The sequence below is a fragment of the Amphiprion ocellaris genome, chromosome 11 (genome assembly GCF_022539595.1).
Source record: "Amphiprion ocellaris isolate individual 3 ecotype Okinawa chromosome 11, ASM2253959v1, whole genome shotgun sequence".
NCBI lineage: Eukaryota > Metazoa > Chordata > Actinopteri > Pomacentridae > Amphiprion > Amphiprion ocellaris.
The window spans coordinates 3,981,129-4,003,685 of record NC_072776.1 but is presented as its reverse complement, the minus strand read 5'-3'; the positions used below and the strand labels follow the sequence as shown (position 1 = coordinate 4,003,685).

At 41.3% G+C, this 22,557-nt stretch overlaps 1 protein-coding gene across 2 annotated transcripts; it reads left to right on the top strand.

Moving 5' to 3' along the window:
* The first annotated feature begins 1,679 nt into the window (after positions 1 to 1,679).
* Positions 1,680 to 20,772, top strand: med14 (mediator complex subunit 14). Of its 2 annotated transcripts, XM_023288866.3 has the most exons (29): positions 1,680 to 2,116; positions 2,587 to 2,613; positions 2,732 to 2,837; positions 2,972 to 3,145; positions 3,275 to 3,404; positions 3,868 to 3,996; positions 4,163 to 4,270; positions 5,154 to 5,286; positions 5,453 to 5,603; positions 5,696 to 5,807; positions 6,146 to 6,271; positions 6,522 to 6,600; positions 6,924 to 7,083; positions 7,210 to 7,404; positions 8,186 to 8,320; positions 8,418 to 8,494; positions 8,614 to 8,774; positions 9,427 to 9,573; positions 9,960 to 10,204; positions 11,619 to 11,888; positions 13,167 to 13,413; positions 13,903 to 14,025; positions 15,045 to 15,221; positions 15,509 to 15,747; positions 16,364 to 16,543; positions 16,709 to 16,816; positions 18,774 to 18,899; positions 19,009 to 19,198; positions 20,056 to 20,772. In XM_023288866.3, exons 1-29 carry the CDS (start codon positions 1,941 to 1,943, stop codon positions 20,127 to 20,129), a joined length of 4,305 nt encoding a protein of 1,434 aa, XP_023144634.1. In that variant the 5' UTR covers positions 1,680 to 1,940; the 3' UTR covers positions 20,130 to 20,772. The 2 variants fall into 2 exon arrangements, with proteins under 2 accessions (XP_023144634.1, XP_023144635.1); XM_023288867.3 differs by lacking the exon at positions 13,903 to 14,025.
* Positions 20,773 to 22,557: the final 1,785 nt, after the last annotated feature.

Genomic DNA, 22,557 nt, shown 5'->3' with positions numbered 1-22,557 from the left:
ATGCTCTAAAAGACTGTCACTCACTTGTCCTAGGACATTCACTCTAATTATTCTGCTGCTTAATACACACAATGCTACACAACAGTCCTGTATTCTTGCTCTTTGGATTTGCCTTTTTAGTTTCAGGCACAATATAAATACAAACAGTATGAAGGACTTATCAATCTGTAGAAAAGTTACCATTCTCACATATTCTGATCTCCAAATCCTTAAACTAAGGTGTCTCCTGGGACTTAAATTTTCAGAGAAACCTGACCAAGATAATATTATTAGAAATGGTAGATTTTCATAGTGTTATTATCAAATCTTGTAAACATTTGAATTGTCAAGCAAAAATTAGAAGTATATTATAGTTTAATGAGTGAATAAGGCAGTAAACTAAACCATATGCTATTGTCTATATTACGTATATAGTGCCGCTGGTAAGAACTTGTAGCATTGTGATAATTTTGTTTAGAGCTGCAATTATTAATCGATTCGTTGAATAGTTGTCAACTATTCAATTAATCGCCAGTTATTTTAGTAATCAATTTGAGTATTTTTCTTTAAACAAAAAAGGTTTCAATTCCCCGATTCCAGCTTAATGAATGTAAATATTTTCCAGTTTCTTTACTGCGCTATGACAGCAAGCTGAATGTCTTCGGATTGTGGACAAAAGAAGACATTAGAGGACATCCCAACAGCAGCCGGGTGACGTTGCCTCTCTCTGTATTACATTAACGCACTGCTTTTTATATATTATCCTATTGCACATTTCAGGTTGTTTACACAACATACTGTGCAATTTTGAACATTCCCAGGCAAACAGTTTGCACATTCCTGCATTATCTGTACAGCTGTCACAATTAAATGCCATCGTAAACACTTCCATTACTTTATAATAGGTTTGATTTGCTACATTTGCTTTTAAAAAATTTTTTTATCCTATATTAAACTTTAAGTCAATTTCTTCATATGTGAAAACCTATTTGGCAACAAAAAAAAAAAAACAAAAAACAAAAAAAACCCAGATTCAGATTCTGATCTTGAGCTATTGGAACCATTGATCCAGATTTCTTACAATTTTCTTCACATTTTATAGCAGACAACTTATCGATTAATCAAAAATGACAATGATCAATAGTTGAAGCCCTAATTGTGTCATTATTATTGTTATTATTATTACAGATAGATAGATAGATAGATAGATAGATAGATAGATAGATAGATAGATAGATAGATAGATAGATAGATAGATAGATAGATAGATAGATAGATAGATAGATAGATAGATAGATAGATAGATAGATAGATAGATAGATACTTTATTACTCCCTTGGGAAATTCAAGGTTTTTTTATTTTTTATTTTTTTAGATAGTAATAATAGATATTATTATTATTATTATTATTATTATTATTATTATTATTATTATTATTATTATTATTAATAATAATAATAATAATAATAATAATAATAATAATAATAAATTTTTGTTAACAGACTGGAGAATATTGACTGCTACAAGCTATTTTGCTAAGCTAATCGTGTAACATACAAGCAACACACACGTATGTATTATCGCAAACGTGACATTAAACAATTAGTTGTGTCCCACAGCCACCACAGACTGAGAGACGTTCATGAATCTCACTCCTCAGAACTCCTTTCTGGGTTTTCTCTCCCACCGCTCCTATGGTAATCAGCACCGACAGCAAAGATGGCGGCTCCGCGGTGTTGAGTCTTCTCCGTAATGAGTTACCAAATTTTGTGCATTTGCCGAGTTTTCTCCTGAACGAGGAAACCAAGTCCACACCGAGAGACTTTTCTCGTTAAGACAATGTTGTGAGACTGCTCGGAAAGTCTTTTCCACAGGGAGTTAGCGACCACAGCCCGATAGTTTTCCGTTGTAGCCCTGGGTGTGCATCGACGCAGCTAACTAGTCGTTAGCGTCATTGTAAAATGGCTCCGGTGCAGATCGGGTCAGATGGGCAGCTCGTCCCACTCGGAGGTCCGGTGGTTTCGGGTCCACAGCCGCCACCACCCGGGGCACCGGCCACGCAGGGGGTCCGTTTGAGCTTGCTTATTGAGTTCCTTCTCCAGAGGACCTACCATGAAATCACCCTGCTGGCGGAACTGTAAGTAACATATTAGCATTGTAGGCCTCATTCAGACATAACTAGGAGAACTGGCGGGCTAACAAGCTAACGTTGGTAAATCTTCTTTCATACTCTAAAATGCATCTTTCTGGCTCAAACAGTTGGGACCACTAACTTGCTTTTCGCATTCACGGTAGATAGCAGTTGCACAGATAACTACTGTTCTTGTCAGGGGCATCCAGGTAAACAACACATGGCAAAATGACTGAATCAGACTTTTCACGTTGACTACTGGCTTTTTAGTCCAGATAACTACTTGTGTGAAGCTATAATTTTTGGTTTGTTGTTCTAAATAAGGTGTTTTAATCATTTCTAAATAGTTTTTGTTTAAAGAAAAGATACTGTACTCAATGCAGGGGTGCAGATAGTTTGCTACTAAATCTGTTGTGCTGCGGCTCTACTTAGAAGATGTAGGAAATATGATAATTTAAGGTTTTATGTTGTTCCAGGCTTCCCAGAAAAACAGACATGGAGAGGTATGTGTTTATAAATTTAATTCCATTATTTTGTTGTCTTCTCACTCAATAAGTCACTTGTTCAGCCAGGTAGTTTTGCTTTAGAATAAGTTTTATTTAACTGTTGATCCTTTTTCAGAAAAATTGAGATCGTCCAGTTTGCCAGTCGCACCAGGCAGCTGTTTGTGCGCCTCCTTGCCCTGGTCAAGTGGGCAAGCAATGCAGGGAAAGTTGAGAAGTGTGCGGTATGTTGTTTGCATTTCACTGATATTACTGTGGTTTGATGGCTTTTCATAATAAACCCGCAAATTGCTTTGAATCCATCAGAGTGCAAAATCAACTTACCCTTCCCACTCTCCCACGGTATCCATGGTAACAGATGATCTCCAGCTTCTTGGACCAGCAGACCATCTTGTTTGTGGACACGGCTGATAGGCTGGCATCGCTAGCCAGAGATGCCCTAGTGCATGCTCGTTTGCCCAGCTTTGCCATCCCCTTTGCCATCGATGTGCTCACCACGGGGTCATACCCACGCTTGCCCACCTGCATAAGAGTGAGTGTTAAACTTCTTTTGCTGTTTTCTTCTAGTAATGGACTGGTATGTAGAGATGATGGAAAATCCAGCTTTCTCTTTTCTATGTTTGGTATGTCACCACAATTCTTTCTGTGTCCATTTGTGTAGGATAAGATAATTCCTCCAGACCCCATTACAAAGGTCGAGAAGCTGACCACCCTGAACCAGCTGAATCAGATTCTGCGACACCGCCTCGTCACCACAGACTTGCCACCCCAACTAGCGAATCTCACAGTTGGTGAGCAGTTTGTCTAAATCCTCTCTAGTGTGTTTTAAAGGTGGAGTATGCGAGTCTAATCTAATCTAATAAATTTTTTTTTTTGTAAAATTCAACAAATGGCTTGTCACTTTTTGCTAGCCAGCTGCTCTGTGTGTGTGCTGAATAAAAATCCAGTGTTAGTACACAGGAGTGTTTCAGTAAATGTGAAACCAACAAAGAAACTTGGACCAGTCCACACAACACCCTTTCAGCATGTCCTGTGCATGTTTGCGATCATCCATATTGTATTCTTGCACAGGATAGGAGGGGGAGCAGAAACGTTTGGAAAGATCGCAGTGATAATTTCACACGTTAGCTTTCTGTAGACACTAACTAGAATTTCAACTCCACTTTTAATTGACAGGAATACTTTAGCAGTTTGTTTTTAACGTTACTGAGAAGATCTTACCTGTATGTTTTGCTTGTGTGTATGTTTGTGTAGCTAATGGGCGTGTAAAGTTTCGTGTGGAGGGAGAGTTTGAAGCCACCTTGACCGTGATGGGAGATGACCCTGACATTCCCTGGAGACTTCTGAAGTTGGAGATTCTGGTGGAAGACAAAGAAACTGGAGGTAAGGCATGCCTTCTTCCAGCTTGGCTTCACATCATAGAAACTAACCATTACAAGCCGATTAACCGTATACTTCAGTGCTAATGTTTCACTCTCCATCTTGGTTTGTCTTTCTGTCACCCTGTTCCCACGGTCCATCTATTCCCCCTCCCACTCCGGACTGACAGATGGGCGAGCCTTGGTCCACAGTTTGCAGGTGAACTTCATCCACGAGTTGGTCCAGGCACGTCTTTGTGCAGATGAAAAGCCCCTACAGGACATGTACAACTGCTTGCGTATCCTTTCTTATGCTTTGTTTATCCACACGCACGCAGGCATTTTGGTTATGTCCAGGCTGCAACCACTTGGCTTTTATCCCAGTCTGCTCTAAACTACTGCAGTAGGGCAGGGGTGTGTGTCGGAGCATATAGAGTATTGACTGGTCAAGCAGACAAGTGCAGCATTCCAATGAGAAACACAGCTGCAGAATTACATCCTTCTTAGCCCCCCTTCATGAATTCTCAAACGCACACAACAGCCTTTTGTTAATGACAAGGAAATGGCAGCACTGTTTTTCCTATAACCAGTCACCCAGCAGGTCATGTGAGGTGTATTTAACTCTTAATGGAGGTGTTTGCTTCTGCACATGTTGATATTATAGCAAAACACTGATTCATTCTTAATTTGATCATGCCCTTGTTTATTGAAAATAGAGCTAAGTTGCATGTTGAACTAAATGTAAAGTTAGAATCTTGTCAACATCAAAACCAATTAAGCTAACCTTTGTTTCGTCAGGCAGTATTCACAGCACAGAGGATTTTTCCCGACTTGTCAGTCAGAGCATAACTCAAGGCTTTCATGGCTTTCATGCAAAGAAAGAAACAACTGCTCGTTAGCATTCATGCTACCCTCATAGTCCTTAATCATGCATGCGAGCTGAGCCCAACTGTGCTAATCACAATGCTAATCAGTACATCTCTGCTCTGCCTTTCCCCCGCCACCACGTCAAAGAGCAGTCTGTGTGAGGCACAAACACCCCTTTTACTAATGGAGTGTGTCGTGAGGATATGTGTGCGAGTGTGTTCTGAATTTAAATGGGAAGATGTCCATAATACTTTACCTCTGTCCACCTTGACCAGTATTTTCCCACACTGTTTTCTTTAACCGAGTTGTTTCCAGACTCCTTCTGTCTGTCCCTGCAGCTAGAGGTGCTACACTCTCAGACACTGATGCTGATCAGAGAGCGCTGGGGAGACCTGGTGCAAGAAGAGAGATATGTGCCTGCAAAATACCTCACACTCACTGTCTGGAAGTAAGACTCTGTGAAGTGGTCTCACATATAAGGACATGAATACTGTGTTCTCAACAAGCTACCAAACCAGCAAAATTGAAAGATTAGTGAAGGCTCACAATGGCAGAATGCCTTCATGCAGTTCTCATTCTCTTCTCGCTGTTGTCTTATCACTTTGTTCCTCTAGCCAACAAGTTTTGGGTAGGAAAACGGGTACAGCGTCAGTACATAAAGTCACTATCAAGATTGATGAATCAGACGGATCCAAGCCATTACAAATATCTCATGAGCCTCCTCTTCCTGCCTGCGACTCTAAATTGATGGAGAGAGCTATGAAGGTAACGTACATAAATATTCTAAACCGATTTTTAATGTAATATGAAGCTGGTGCTAGAGTCCTGTAATGTGTTCTCTCTCTTTTGTTTTTCAGATTGATCACCTATCAGTGGAGAAACTTTTGATTGACAGTGTGCACGCCCGATCCCATCAGAAGCTGCAGGAGCTGAAGGCTATTCTAAAGACCAGCAATCCCAGTGACAACTGTATGTAATCATTCTTCTTTTTTGTCACTGAAAAAGTAATACATTCTTAGGTATTTATGTAGCAAAGCCATTGAAACCTCTTTAGTCTCCTATGAACTACAACCATTGTCTTGCGTTAGTAATATTTGAATGCAGACGGCATCATTTCAGCCTTGAAAAAAATCAGATTTTTTTTGTTTTCTTAACTGCAATGAATTACATGTTCAAAACTGTAATTAGCTCTTAGAGACGTTCGCGCATCCCACATTGTCCTTCTGTCAACTAATATCTGTAACCACGCTTTTGAGTCATTTGCAGCATTGAAAAGACACGCTTAAGTGTGTTTTTGTTTGTTTCAGCATTCATAGAGACTGCTTTACCCACACTGGTTATTCCAATCCTTGAGCCCTGCGGTCGTTCAGAGTGCCTACACATTTTTGTAGATCTGCACTCTGGCATGTTCCAACCCATGCTGTATGGATTAGGTAAGCAGGAGCAAATACTTACCCAGAACTGTTTTTACTGTTTTATGTATGTTGATTGTGTTGGTTCTAGTTAGGTTCTTGTGTCTAATGTGTGTATATAAGGCTTTGGTTTTGTATAATACAAATGGAAATAACTATTTTTCTGGTGCTTTGGCTCAGATGATTTCAATCTGTAATTTATTTCTGTGTTATTCTGCTGTTGTTTTTTTTTTTATGCTCAGCTCTAACAGTTGGTGTGTTCTCTCTGTAGATCAGTCCATGCTGGATGACATTGAAAAGACCATCAACGATGATATGAAGCGCATCATAACTTGGCTTCAACAACTGAAGTAAGTCCACCTCAAATTAATAAAAACAATGAATATATATTCTAAATAAAAGCAATAAATATATATTCACAGTTCAGAGTTGAAAGTGTGTGTGTAGATAGTAAAGAAGATCAAAGAGTCAACAATAGGAGACAGATTATCAGATTTGACTAATTGCAGTTAGCAGCAACACTTGGTGCGATGGTGAGTGCTAAGATGAAGGGCATGTGCTGTGAGAGTCTAGCACTACTGATCAGTGTGAAGGGACTGAGTACGAGCCATGAACCTTGCACCCTTTGCAGTGCAGCTTTCATGACGGCTGACTCTTTTTCTCTCTCTGCCAGGTTCTGGTTGGGAGAGCAGCGCTGTCGACAGTCTGTGAAACACCTTCCCACTGTGTGTACTGATGTCCTTCACCTCTCCAACTCAGCTTCTCACCCCATTGGCAGCTTGTCCAAACACAAACTCTTCATCAAGCTGACACGTCTTCCACAGTACTACATTGTGAGTTCCGTTGCCAACATGTTGCTAAAAAGGGCTGAACTGAAATCCCTGAAAGAGAATGTCTTGAATTTTCCTTCCTCCCCACCTTACGCACATGAATTTTTCTTTGTTTTCCTTTTTTTGTAGGTGGTGGAAATGCTTGAAGTGCCGAGCAGTCCCACAGCACTGCAGTACAAGTACTCCTTCCTGTCAGTCTCTCAGTTGGAGGGAGAGGACGGGCCCATGTGCGCTCAGCTTCTGCAGCATTTCAAGCCCAACCTCGAACACCTTGTCCAAGACCCTACAACAGGGAGAGGGGTCCGACCTGGGACTAAGAGAAAGGTAGTTCTTCAGATATCTTTCATCATACTCACATTAATGTTTGTTCAGGTTTTAATGTTTGTGATGCTGGATTAGGAGTTTGACATTTTGGGTGGGCAAAATGTGAAATTTTCTGACCACGCTGAGATGCAAGATACTGTTGACTTATAATACAGACATAATGATTCAGATCTAATATTCCTGCTGTGTATTGTCTGCGACAGTATCACTTAACTATTAATTGGACTTTTGGTCATTCTTGTTGTCTTCCTCATGTGTGGTAAGACATTTTTAGGTAAAACATATAACGAAGAGAACGTAGAACAGGATGAAGTAAGACATAAGGAAGGACCAAGAAAGGAGGGAGATCACAGAAATGGCATGAACAATAATGAGGAAGAGAATTACGAGGAGGAAGAAGAGGAGGTAAAGGAAGATACAGCTGGTCAAGACAAGGGAATCAATCAGAATCAGCAGAAATGTAGGATGGGTCTGAGCATTGATCAGTTGCAGTGCCTTTTTTGGCCTTTCTGTACAGCCAGTCAGGTCTTTCTTTCTCTCGATTCCCAGCAGAATAAAACCAGCCATTCATTCAGAATTCCAGTTAGGAAAATAGGGATATCATGCTTGGAAGACGGGGATGCTATTCCAAACGCTGTGGGGTTGGAACGGATAAGCTTACACTGTGGAAAAGGATGTGACTTGTGGGGCGCAAAGGGGATGTATTCTGTATATACAGCTGGATGTGTACATCCAAATACATGTCTTTTCAACATGTTTTTTGGTCTCTGCTGCTCTGCAGATTCCAGGAGAACAGGTGGACCCAGAGCCAAAGAAACCTAAGCGGTCTGGAGAAATTTGTGCCTTTAACAAAGAACTGGCTCACCTAGTAGCGATGTGCGATACCAACATGCCTTTTATTGGCCTCAGAACAGAGGTACGTCACCCTTAGATAATTTAAATCATTTTAGTGTGTATTGAATAAAAAAATTTCATGACTGTCACTACATGTCTGTTTGTCCATCTTTGAACAGCTGTCCAACATGGAGATTGCTAATCAGGGAGTCCAAGTGGAGGGAGACGGTAGCAGTCATGCAATACGTCTGCTTAAGTACGACACAAACATGAACATGCATTTATGCGGAAAAAATATCCTTTTGTACAAAGTGTAATAAACTGTAAAAGCTGTAAACCATTTTGAATTCCCAGCATGTTGGTTTTATTTTGCAGGATTCCTGCCTGTAAAGGTGTAGGAGAGGAAACCAGGAGAGCCTTAGATCGTTCCCTGCTGGACTGCACCTTCCGCCTTCAAGGCAGGAATAACAGGACCTGGGTGGCTGAACTTGTGCTGGCCAACTGCCCTCTTAACAGCACACACAGCAAAGAGCAAGGTACGCACCATTTACAGTGTCATTTATTTATTTACTTTGCTTTATCCACAAAAACTGAATTTATTTTGAAAGTTTTCAAATGTGTTATGTCCAACATAGACTGCAAAAACATCAGGGGTAGCAACTGCATCTTAAAATGATAGTCACAAATTAAGAACTGAATAAAGCCACACGTGCCCAGGTCCCGGTACAAGCAGTGGGGTGATCGTTCTTTTGCTGTTGCCACTCCGAGACTCTGGAACACACTTCCACTAGAACTTTGTCTTCTCACCAACCTGTTGCTTTTCAAGTCCGTACTAAAAAGTCACTTATTCAGACGTGCCTTTGACTCCCAGCGCTGTTTTCTTTTCATGTCATCCCAAAATGCCCTATTTAAATGTTACCGATTCATCTGTGCTGCATTTTGGTTTTATTGTTTTGTAGTAACCAAATTGTATTGTTTTGTTTTATCATGCTGATGGAAAGCACTTTGGTCTTCTTTTATGTTGTTGTAAAATGCTCTATAAATACATTTTGATTGATTAATTGAATATAGAATGCCAAGAACACTCAGTCTTTTTTCTTAGAATGTCTTGCACTAAACATCAAGGGCTCTGCGTTTATGTGAATAAGAGAAACGATCTACATCTGCTTCATCTGTCCTCTCTTATAGCCACTACGCGGCACGTGTATCTGACCTATGAAAACCCTCTGTCGGAGCCGGTGGGTGGGCGGAAGGTTGTTGAGATGTTCCTCAATGACTGGAATGCCATCAGTCAGCTCTACCAGTGTGTTCTCAACTTCTCTCGTGCACTGCCAGGTATGTGCAAATGTTCATCTGAGAAACCAAGATTGCACTTACATGTAAATGAACAACTGTGTTACTTGTTGAATTGGTCATTTGATCTTAAACTGTTTAGTGCATTTTTTGCAGATGTATGGAAATGCATTAACAGGTGAAGTTTCATTGAACGGCTTTTATGATTGTAACTGAAATGAAAATAGAGAATACCAATTGTAACATCACATTTAAAAGTCCGGCGTGTCCCGTTTGTGAATGTGGGTGAATTGATGTGCATGTAGAAATGTATACACAGGCAGAATTACAGTGGAAGTGGAAGGTCATGTTTAATTCATCAGAGTCTCCAGTGCTGAAAGCAACACACCCATTTAACATTGCTGCACTTTATGACTTCTTCCCTCCAGAGATGCCGTCTTACCTGAGCCTGTTCTCAGAGGTGCGGCTGTATAACTACCGTAAGATGGTGCTGTGTTACGGCACCACAAAGGGCAGCTCGGTCACCATCCAGTGGAACTCCAACAGCCATCGTTTCCACCTCGCGCTGGGCACTGTGGGGCCGAACTCTGGCTGCTCCAACTGCCATAATATCATCCTCCATCAGCTGCAGGAGATGTTCAACAAGAGCCCAAATGTGATGCAGTTGCTGCAGGTACACAATAACCACATGTGCACTTGTCAGATTTTTATCAACTAATAATTTAAATGTCTTTTAAGGATCCTTTTAGATGTTTTAAATTAGCTTTCATATGTTGAACTAACTGATAAATGGGGAACTGTTTCATTTAATGTTATACAGTCGAAAGTTATCATTTGTTTGTCTTGAAAATGTGATGTATTTCTGAGAGAAACTAAATATATGGGTTGGGTTTGTTACAAGTGAGATAAAAAACCAACGGATGTGATTTGATTGCTAAAAACATGCGATGTGGCTTAGTGAATACAATAATGCTGTATCACTGAGGAGAACTGAACAGCAGAGGAAACCACACACCTCCATCATCTGTGCTGTGAGAGCAGGAGGACAAAAATGAACCAGACCTCAAGCACATTTATTTTCAAATGAAATCCAAACACACATTTCCTGCTATGTTACTGCTCTGCTAGTTTACCACTTATTTTTTATGTGGGGTGGAGTTTGTGGTCAACTTCAATCACATTTCATTAGATAACCACCCCCAAGTGCAGAATGAGGCATCAAAGATATTTTTTTCTATTTGACAGGAAGAGGAAAGAGAGGTATTTTGATATGAAGACATCAGAATAATGAAATCAAATATTTTTTTCGGAGCAAATATTGAGCTTAAGAGATAAAGGAAAAATCAACTTAGGGAGGCAGGATTTGAGTTTATAAAATGTATTTTTCATTTTGTAGTGACTTTAATATCGGGACAATTCAAGCATACTGTCTTACAGCACATAGTAGGGATGGGGAAAATTTCCGATTCTTCAAAGCATCGCGATTCGGACGTGGACGAATCTGAATCAATTTACAAATGTCCAAATTTCGATTATTTAAATGTGTTATTTAAAGTAATACAGAAGGTTCTAAATAAAGCGGAACTAAGAAGCGCGGTACACGTCATCTCCGGGACACTTTGGGAACTGGAGCAGACATGGCGACACACGCAAAGAGTAAAACCTGGCTGACCGCCTCGCTGAGAGATCCGAACAGCTCCTTCTAATTTAAAAGCAGACGTGTGGAAACACTTCGCCTTCTACGTCGACAGTGGAAGCGAACTGGACAAGAGCTACGTTATATGTATAGATGCACTGCTGCATACATTGGAGCCCAGATACACCATCCTATCCCAACGCCATTTCACCGACACGGCCATCCCGACAATATACATAAATTAAAGATGCATCAATAATCAATTTATAATCAAATCGTTAGTCGTTATCGAATCGTGAGGTGCCCAAAGATTGCCACCCCTAGCACATAATATGCTAGGTTCTTAAATGTTGGGCTGTTTGTTCTTTATGCTATGTTTTCCATTTCTCTAGTTTTACTGCAGTGCTTTTAATTCAGTTTCTTGGGTAACCTTTCTTTTGTCTTTCTCCAGGTGCTTTCCGACACACAGGCTCCTCTGAATGCTATTAACAAGCTACCGACAGTGCCCATGCTGGGCCTCACCCAGCGCACCAACACTGCCTACCAGTGCTTCTCCATCCTACCCCAGTCACCCACACACATCCGACTGGCGTTCCGAAACATGTACTGCATCGACATTTACTGCCGCAGCCGTGGAGTGGTAGCTATCAGAGACGGAGCCTACAGTCTCTTTGACAACACTAAGATTGTGGAGGGCTTTTACCCTGCTCCAGGACTCAAGGTACACCAGGACTAAAGGCCTAGCAGTAAATCCAAGTAACGGATACTATGTGCTACGAGTTTCTCCTGAACTTACATTCATATTTGTATTGCCGCACTAAAAATCCTTCTGCTTACACTTTGCCCATGATTCTAAAATAACTAGTAACTGTTTCAACCAAAGACTAAGAATTGTGATGCGTTGAAAGCATGAAAATGCTGGACAGCAGGAAGAAACAGTCAGCCTGGCTCTGTCCTAAAGATACGTGTCCACTAGATCCGGCAATTTCCTGCATCCCATTCATTGTCTTTGTGTAACGCACCACGTTGCATGCTGGTCCAGTTGCGGTGTGTCTCCAGCTGCAATCCAGTGCATCTCCCTAGAGCGAGTCTACTTTATTTGTATAAAGTAGACTCGACTTCTGCTTTATGCAAATTTGATGCGGCATGCAGAGATCCGGCGCATCACCAAACTTTCATCAAATGTCTGAACTATCCGTCGGTGAAAGAAAGAAAGAAGCCTTTCTTGTCACAAATACATTTTTCCAGCACTGTGAAATGTTGTTTTCGCATATCCCAGTTGGGGTCAGAGCGCAGTGTCAGCCATGGTATGGCGCCCCTGGAGCAGGAAGGGTTAAGGGCTTTGCTCAAGGGCCCAACAGTGGCTGCATCGGGGTTTGAACTTCTGACCTTCGGATCAGTAGTCCAGAAACTTAACAGTTGCCCCTGTGAACTAAAACGAGGACAGATTTAGCTGCTGCATGGCTTATTTCTCACCTCAGATGCTTTCAGAAATACTTTTCACTGAACTGTTTTCGTAATAAAAGAGAAAGTTTGCGACTGAGCCGCCTTGTTGATCTGGCTTGAAATCCAGGAGCAGACAGCTCCGGAGTCGATGAGTTTGTCCAATCAGGGGCAGGATAGTTGGAGAAGAAGGTCGGCAGGAGTTGAACACCGGCTACTGGCCTCAAGTACACGCCCACCAGGCGGGACATTTTCAGATGTGGGAAAAATGCATTTAGTGGACACGTAGCATCAGTGATGGGTTGAGTGCTGTTTACAGTTGTTTCAGACATAAAGTGCTGTCAATCTTTTAATCTGACTCCTGACAAGAAAAGGAAACCATCATTTCCCCCAAATGTTTCATTATTTTAGTAAACACAGAAAGTTAACATGAAATGGACAATAGATTGTATCCTAATCAAGTCATATGCACCTATTTTGACTGATCGCTTCTGTGTTCTGTGTGCAACTAAATAAATCCAAAAATGAGTTCTTATTCTTTCTCCTCACTTTCTAGACATTCCTCAACATGTTTGTAGACAGCAATCAGGATGCTCGCAGACGTTCGGTAAATGAAGACGACAACCCGCCGTCGCCCTCGCCGGTGGGTGTCGACGTGATGGAGAGTCTAATAACTCAGCTGCAGCCACCACAGACGATGAGAGGAGGTGCAGGAGGCGTTTATCCTCCTCTCACTTCACCGCCACCAAATTACCACGCTAATGTCACTCCCTCACCCTCCATGATGCCCACCCAGTCACCAGGTAATGGCATGTGTTGTGCTTTGGTGTGTGTCTAATGATGTGTGAGTGAATGTCACCCTGTGTTGTTGGTTTCATCTGGGCTTGTTAAGCTGCCATACAGCATGATGAACAGCCAATCATTGTTTTACGACTGTATCACATCGCTGTCATCGGCCTCCCTGCTGACTCCTGTATTTGTTGCAAGAGCAAAATGTGTGTGTCAGACGAGACCGTGCAACCATGTGTGCCCATTTCAAATTTGTGAAACCACGACATCAGTTGTGTTTCTCATGCAACATGTACACACCTCGCAGCCAAGAGCGAACAAAGCATGCATTTAGTCGTGCTCCTTCCATTCTCCTCCATCTCAGCCCGCCAGCCAGAGACCACAGCCCTCCTGCCCGGCTTTAGCTTGTGTGCACGTGAGTGAGTGTGAGGTTGTGTGTGAGGACAATTTGTCATCCTTGGAGTCTGATGAGCCCTTTGATGTGTGTATGTGTGTGTGTGCAGGGAACATCCATGCCTCTGGCTCCCCTAGTGGAGCTCTGAGGGCACCCTCTCCTTTTGGGCCCACCCCATCTCCGTCTTCTCTGGGCATAGCCATGGGTCAGACCAGCTTTGCCAGTCCCCACGGTAAGCAGCTGGCCTGGCGGTAGATCTGCTGTGCTGGGCGGGGGCTGGAACAGGCTGAACTGAACGTCTTCACGAGGCTGCAGACGTTAGCAAGCATAAAACAAATTACTTTTAAAGCGTGGGCACACGATGGTGTATTTCAGGGGTGTCAAACATGTAGCCTACGGTCGAAAACCGGCCTGCCAGGGGGTCCAGTCTGGCCAGCTTGACAACTTTGTAAAGTGTAAAAATTACAGAGAAGACATTAACCGCAAATTTTACATTTGCAAGACTGTAAATTTAAAATCATTTCTAGAACATGACAAGTTGTTTTGATCATTAAGTAAAATATTAGATTGCTCATTCTTCTGTCATTCTGTGTCTTGTTTTTGTAATCTTTCATTGCTGCTTTTGTTGTTTTTGGTCTTTTTTCGTCTGACTTTTGTTGTTTATCTCATATTTTTGTTGCTTTGTGTTTCATTTTTGTCTTGCTTGTGTCTTTGTCTTATTTTTGTCATTTTGTGTTTCGCTTTATTCGTTGTTTTGTGTATCGTTTTTGTCGTTTTGCGTTTTTATTGCTTGTGTTTGTCCATTTTTTTGTAATTTTGTTTCTTGCTTTTGTAATTTTTTGTCTTGTTTGTGTCATTTAGTTTTTTGTCTTGTTTTTGTCCTTGTTTTTGTCGCTTTGTAACATTTTGTCTTTTTTTGTCTCTTTTCTGTTTTGTTCTGTCGTTTGTCTCATTTTTTGTAATTTTGTTTCTCGCTTTTGACATATTGTGTCCTGTTTTTTAATTCCTGAAACGTGAACATTTTCAAAAAGTGCTTTTTTTTGCACTAAAACAAAGGGAAAAATTTGAAGTTATCTTTATTTATTGACTATTATGCTGTGATTTTACTGGTCCGGCCCACTTGAGATCAAATTGGGCTGAATGTGGCCCCTGAACTAAAGGGAGTTTGACACTCCTGGTGTATTTGTTTGTGTTCATTATTGTATGTTCGGTCTTGCAATGTGGCTGATGACTGGTTCTCCTTCTTCCTAGGTGCTTTGGACCCTAGCTCTCCTTATGCCATGGTGTCTCCCAACAACAGGGGCCAGTGGCCAGGTTCACCTCAAGTCTCAGGACCTTCTCCTGGGGCGAGGATCCCCGGCATGTCCCCTGGTAACCCTTCACTGCACTCGCCTATTCCTGACCCTCATTCTCCACGTGCTGGGACCAGTAAGTACTGCTTTGTCAGTATTGCCTTGTGTTATTTTTGAACTCAAATGATACTGGAGTGTTGACGTCGACACTGACACAGATACTTGAGATTAAAAAATAATGTGATGAAAATGTGCTGATTTTTGTTAATTTTTTAAGACATCGGCAAACTATTTTGATGACTCTCAATACATATCCTACAGACTTATCTGGTGACAAACAAATATAGGTGTATCTGCAATATGCTCATGTCAGTGTTTCTTAGCCTCATCATTTTTCTACACGTCTCTCTCTTTTTGATTTAGGTTCACAAGTCATGCCTACCAGTATGCCTCCACCCCGCAAGCTACCTCAGCGCCCCTGGGCCGCCTCCATTCCTACCATCCTTACCCACAATGCTTTGCATGTGCTCCTGCTCCCCTCGCCCACTCCCTGCTTGGTGCCAGGCCTGGCAGGAAGCTACCTCTGCTCGCCGCTGGAGCGCTTTCTGGGTTCAGTTATCATGAGAAGGCACCTCCAGAGGATCATCCAGCAGGAGCCCAACGTGAGTCTTATTCCAATCCTCTGGAGAAATCAATGCGTGATATTTTGGCCACATTTCAAATTGCTTTTTAAATGTTAGATTTTTACTTCAAGTACATACTGCAGTTGCCTTTACAAAATAAGCACAGAGGTCCTCGGTTTATGACGTCCTCGAACTACAGCGTTTCATCGTTACGTCTGAACTGGTTATGTGGAACTAGTTGATGAGTGGAGCGGATGAATACGTCGTCACGGGGCGCTATAAGACGGCTTTGTTTCCATTCTCCGGTTGTACTCCACCTTGGATTGTGCTACATTAACTAACTTTTTGCGTTTCATTATGGCTCCCAAGCGTAAGTCAGACTCTTCTGATGCTTGGAAGAAAAGGAAAGCCGTCGCCATGTGTGCTGTCTTCACTGCAACATAAAAGCTACAGCTGTCCAACTAGTTAAAAACTGCTTGCAAAATGAATAGAGAGTCGTAGCAAACTTGTGGCTCAGAATGTCCCACAAACTACATTTAACACAGTTTGTAGTGGGAAATACATTTTTTTTCCTGCATATTGTATAGTATGGCAGTGTGGATGACACGTCACACCGTCCAGTAACCACTCTACTTCTGTGTCACATCTCCTCCAGTTGTCTATTTTGAACTCCAACGAGCCGGGCGTGATCATGTTCAAGACGGATGTGCTCAAGTGCCGGGTGGCTCTGAACCCAAAGAACTACCAGACACTGCAGCTCAAAGTCACTCCAGAAAACGCAGGTCCCTGGTCCCAGGATGAGCTTCAGGTGCTGGAGAGGTTCTTTGAGACCCGTGTAAGTGGAAGCAGCGTTCACTTTGTCTCAAATGTGGAAAACTTGGGATGTTGTGTTGTGCTTTCATTAAAAGTAATTTTACAGAATGGTGGCATTAAGGCCACTTATTGGAGCATACACTCATCTTACCATCATCAATCCGTCTTCTATTGTCCTGCTGTCCAGGTCGCTGGTCCTCCCTTTAAATACAACACTCTGAATGCCTTCACAAAGCTGCTGGGGGCACCCACTCACATCCTGAGGGACTGTGTACGCATCATGAAGCTGGAACTGGTGAGATACTGTAGTACCTGTTGAGTTCTGAGTGTTTGTGTGACTTCCTGTTTTTATTGGGAATGGTATTATGTTTTTGTAGAAACCATCTGAAAATAACTCGTCAGTATTTCTCAGCTGTTGAATGACAACAAACTAAGTACAGTATACCATCTGCCCTGTAAGTGCATGTTGGTGCTTCTGTGTATCATTAAATACCTTTATGTTTAAAGGTGACATATGAATTAATTTACCTTACTCTTGCTCTGAGACTGATAAAAAGAGCAGCTCAGTCTGTGGCTGCCCCCTGGACTCCATAGAGGTGGTGGGAGAGAGGAGGGCTCTGGCCAAACTGTCCACTATCATAGGAAACATCTCCCATCCTCTGCATCAGACTGAACTCTTTAAGCAGCGCCTTCAGTGACAGACTGTTGCACTACTGCTGCACTTTTTCCTCTAAAGGCCTCTACACACTGTACAATTTTCGACCGTCCCAGACCAAAGATAACAATGGTGAGAGAATGGTGGTGATATCTTTGGTCTTGGCTCTAAATCGGTGGTCCTACGTCGCTCTGTGAGACAGGTTCAAGGACGTTGTCATGGTCTGACAGTGTCAGAATTTTGGAGTGATCATCTCAAAGTATGACTGCTGCTGCGACCTACGTCAACTAACTAACCAATAGAAATGCAGGATGGAATGACTGATCAGCGCCACACTGGAGCTACACCCAAATAGATGATTTGCGACTGTTTCGTTGGAAAATGTCAGACCATAACAGTAGATGCTAGCGTAAAATGCTAGCAGATGCTAACAAGTACTTACTCCAAGCTCCCTTTGCAAAACTGCCATCCCAGATTGGCCTCTCTTTCTGAGCCACGACCGTCCATGTTCTTCTCCTTTTTTTGGGATTTCTCTCCAAACACATAAATGTCAGCAGGGTGAGGGCTCTGTTCATGTTTGGCTAGTTTCCCTGTGATTTTAGGGCTCTGTTCATGTTTGGCTAGTTTCCCTATGATTGTAGAGCTCTGTTCATGTTTGGCTAGTTTCCCTGTGATTGTAGGAGCTCTGTTCATGTTTGGCTAGTTTCCCTGTGATTGTAGGAGCTCTGTTCATGTTTGGCTAGTTTCCCTGTGATTGTAGGAGCTCTGTTCATGTTTGGCTAGTTTCCCTGTGATTGTAGGAGCTCTGTTCATGTGTGGCTAGTTTCCCTGTGATTGTAGGAGCTCTGTTCATGTTTGGCTAGTTTCCCTGTGATTGTAGGGCTCTGTTCATGTTTGGCTAGTTTCCCTGTGATTGTAGGAGCTCTGTTCATGTGTGGCTAGTTTCCCTGTGATTGTAGGAGCTCTGTTCATGTTTGGCTAGTTTCCCTGTGATTGTAGGGCTCTGTTCATGTTTGGCTAGTTTCCCTGTGATTGTAGGGCTCTGTTCATGTTTGGCTAGTTTCCCTGTGATTGTAGGAGCTCTGTTCATGTTTGGCTAGTTTCCCTGTGATTGTAGGAGCTCCGTTTATGCTTCGGTTGTTTATTTTTCATGGATGGACGGCGCACGCTGATGACATTTTATTCTTCATTCACGTTGACTCACGTACATCGTAGGCTGAGATTTAGCTGCGTTTTCATCGTGCATCTGCACAGAGCAAACTTCACGTCGTGCCCAAAGATTAGATTCATGTGGTACAGTGGAGCAAACTGTGAACTTATAGGATTGTTAAAATCACACAGTGTGTAGAGGCCTTTACATACACATTCCACCTACTTATGTGCGATAACTGATACAGCCTTATCTTCCTGTATATAGTCTTCTTTAAAAAAAAAAAATCATCTTCTGTATATAGTGTTCTCTGCAATTTTGCACTGTTTTTTCTTATTTGTTTTTGCACTGCCTTTATACTTTTTCTTTGGAGCTGCTGTAACGATGACCTTTCCCAACTATAGGATCAATAACATTTATCTTATCTTACTTTGCTTTTCCCTGCAGTTCCCTGACCAGGCTGGACAGTTGAAGTGGAACGTCCAGTTCTGTCTCACCATCCCTCCCAGCGCTCCGCCCATCGCTCCTCCTGGAACCATCGCTGTGGTGCTCAAGTCGAAGATGCTTTTCTTTGTGAGTCTCAGCAGCGCCTCCCCTTCTGCAACCGAGACATGAGTTATAATAAACCTGTGACTGTCTGAATCAACCTGACGCTGTGTGTTTGCTCTGATTTGCCCCACAGCTGCAGCTGACTCAGCGTATCCCGGTGCCCCAGGAGCCGGTGAGCATCATCGTGCCCATCGTGTACGACATGGCCACGGGCCTCACGCAGCAGGCCGACATCCCCAGACAACACAGCTCCTCCGGGGCCGCTGCACTCATGGTTTCTAACATCCTGAAGAGGTTCAACGAGCTGCACCCGGCCAGACAGGGTGAGACTCCCAGCTGGAAGCAAAAAAGTAGACAAAAAAGTTACAAAGTGACAAAAAAAATGGACATATGAGACAAAAAATGACAAAGACGTGAAACAAAATGACAAACATGAAACAATGAATAAAGCAAAAAACAAAACGACAAAAATAAGACAAAAAACACAAGCAAGACAAAAAGGAAACACAAAACGACAAAAGCGAAAAACAAAACGACAAAAAGATGAGACAAAAAAAGACGAAAAACAACCAAAACAAGACAAAATATTACAAAAATGAGACACAAAATGACACGAGACAAATGACACAAAACAAAAAAGACAAAAAATTCAACAGTTAAAAAGCGACCAAAAATTGGACACAAATGAGACAAAAAAGGAACAAAACAACAAAAATATGAGATGAACGACGAAAGTCAGACACAAGAAGACAAAAAAACAACAAAAACAAGACAAAATATTACAAAAACGAGACACAAAATGACAAAAATGAGACAAACGACAGAAAATAAAACAAAAAGACAAAAATTTCAACAAGAATTAAAAAGTGACAAAAAATTGAACACAAATGAGACAAGCAAAAGGAACAAAACTACAAAAACATGAGACGAACAAAAGTCAGACACAAGAAGACAAAATATTACAAAAATGAGACACAAAATGCCAAAAGAACAATAAACAATCCAATATTTTACTTTATGATCAGAACAACTTGTCATGGTCTAGAAATTATTTCAAATTTATAATTTTACTAATTTACAATCTGCAGTTAATGTCTTCTCTGGCATCAGCTGAATGTTCTGTTTTGTTACTCAGACTTTAATGCAGACTTTCCCTGACTGAATATTTCTCTTCTCCCAGGTGAGTGCACCATATTTTCATCTGTTCACGAGCTGATGGCCAACCTCACGCTCCCTCCTGGAACTCGTCAGTAGAAATCCAGATCCAGTGATGAAGCTGGAGTCCCTTTAAAACGGAGGAAGGACACGACAGCTGTGGTCCTCGCATGTGTCTTCTATGTTTAATTCACTGGATGCATAATTATGGTTCAGAAAGGGAGTGAAATGTGTACAGTCGTGGACCACATCTTTATTCTTGATAGCAGCAGACAAACCAGATCTGAACAAGGACAGCGTTGGATGAAAAAGGATATAAATGTTATTTTTTTCCCACCGGGTATAAACAAGATTATCTATTCAAATTAAGGTTGTTTACTAAAATATGTACATTGTTGTATATTTGAGTGTTGAAGAGAATCAGGTGAGTTAGATTTTTGCTAGAGCCTTCTTGTCTTCTGTTTTGTTTCTTTTTTTTTTTTTTTAAGCCAGACTGATGTTGTAGTATCAGAAGATATATTCCTTAGCAAACTATTTAACTGTCTTCTGCCTTTACTTTGTTGATACCTCTGCATTTTTTGTTTCAAACTTTCACTTTGGATACTGTAAAACTGTGACGAACTTTATAAGCCAGTCGTATTTTATTAAGACCCATTTTGAATCCTGATTGAAGGATTGGAGTCGTCTTGTCTGACTTTGCTATTTAATAAACCCACGGTTGGTTTTTGCTTTGAGGATCTTCCACTGGCGGTGCTGAACTGGTCATTTAACAAAGTAAAACCAGCAGGAACACACGAGAAACATGCAAATACAATCAACAGTCACACTTCAGGATCCATAAATAAGCACTGGCAGGTAGGGATGTCCGATGTTGGCTTTTTGGCCAATAACTGATATGCTAATATTGTCCAGCTCTCAATTTCTGATTCTGATATCAACTGATACCGATATATGTGGGGTATTTAACTAACTTTAGGTAACATCACATATCTCCTGTGGTGGGATTAACGCATCATGCCTAGTTTTATTGCTATGACCCATTGGAGGCTTTCCGAATGTAAACGTCTGCAAAATAAGAAAACTAGTTCAACTTAAGTTATGGAAAAAATGCCATATTTATGCCTTTTTAAAATAGTCTCAAAAACAGTTCACACCCTCCCTCCCTATATGAGTGGGTAAATGCTGGCGAAATCCAGGCATTATTTTATCGGTTTTCATGATAGGCAAAAACCCCCGATAATAATATTGACCGATATTACAGATATCGGGGCGATAATAGCAGTGGGCCGATATTATCGGACATCCCTACTGGCAATAAAATATACATGAAGTATTACAAATAAATAAGCTCATCTAGAATCAGAATTATACAACTGACATGGCAGCTGCGTACTTTTCAAACTTCATAAGTGTTTTAATCCATCTCATCTGTAGATATTTTCATCAAAAAATGTACAATTTAAAATGTTAGCAACGTTGATGAGTCATAGTTTAGCGCAATGTAAGCCTTTTATAATCTTTTATTGTAGATTAGTAGGGACGTTCGATATTATTGGCCCAATATTGGCATAAAAATGTAATATCTCAGTTTTTTTATTTATTTTTTTGCCTATCAAGAAAACCGATAAAATAATGCATTGGAAAGCTTTGTGGCATTTGAGAATTCATCACAATAAAATCAAGCATAATGTGTTAACTCCACCACAGGAGATATGTGATGTTACCTACAATTAGAGTGAGTTGGACCATATCGGTTATTGGTTAAAAAAAAAAAGCCAATATCAGACATTTCTACAGATTATAGATAAAATAAGTGACCAGCAATTACTAGACAAATGGATAATTGTAAGAAATGATGAGGGAGCTAATTTTAAAAGCAATTTCCTCGTTTTGTTTCTCATCGTGCTTCTTCTACGTTTGATGCGACTGTAAACTTAATACTTTCGACATGTTTTACAATACAGACCAGACAATTCATCAGTAAATTGAGAACACTTCAGCTGGTAGTTGCAATATTTAGTTCTGAATACTGTAGAGTGTTAGTTTAAATTATTGTAAGATCAAGAAAGTGTGTGTTTGGTAGTTTGCTGTTAAATCTGTTGGAAACACCTGTGCTTCATGTCTGCATCCTCATCCCTAAAACATGACATCATTGTGAGGCAGGTCCTGTGGGGGCTGGAGGGGCGTTCAGTGCTGCACATCTCAGGCTGCTGTTGCACAGGGCGTGGGCATTGCATCAGTTTTATAATAGTCATTTACCAATGTTAGATTTTTCTCAGGATGTCAGCAGCTACATGGATCTTCTGGGAGTTAATAAACAGCCTTCACGCCATTTACGCGTCGGAGAAACGCAGTCGCGCCATCTACACTTTAAAAAAAAAAAGAACAGAGAGATCGGTTGCGTGTCTAGTTGAGTTCTTACGGTAAAGTACAGGGGCTCCATGGTGCATTCAGGTACATCTCGTAAACTGACAAATTTATACCGGAAAGGCCTGAATGGTGTTTTTAACCCTCGTGTTGTCCTGTG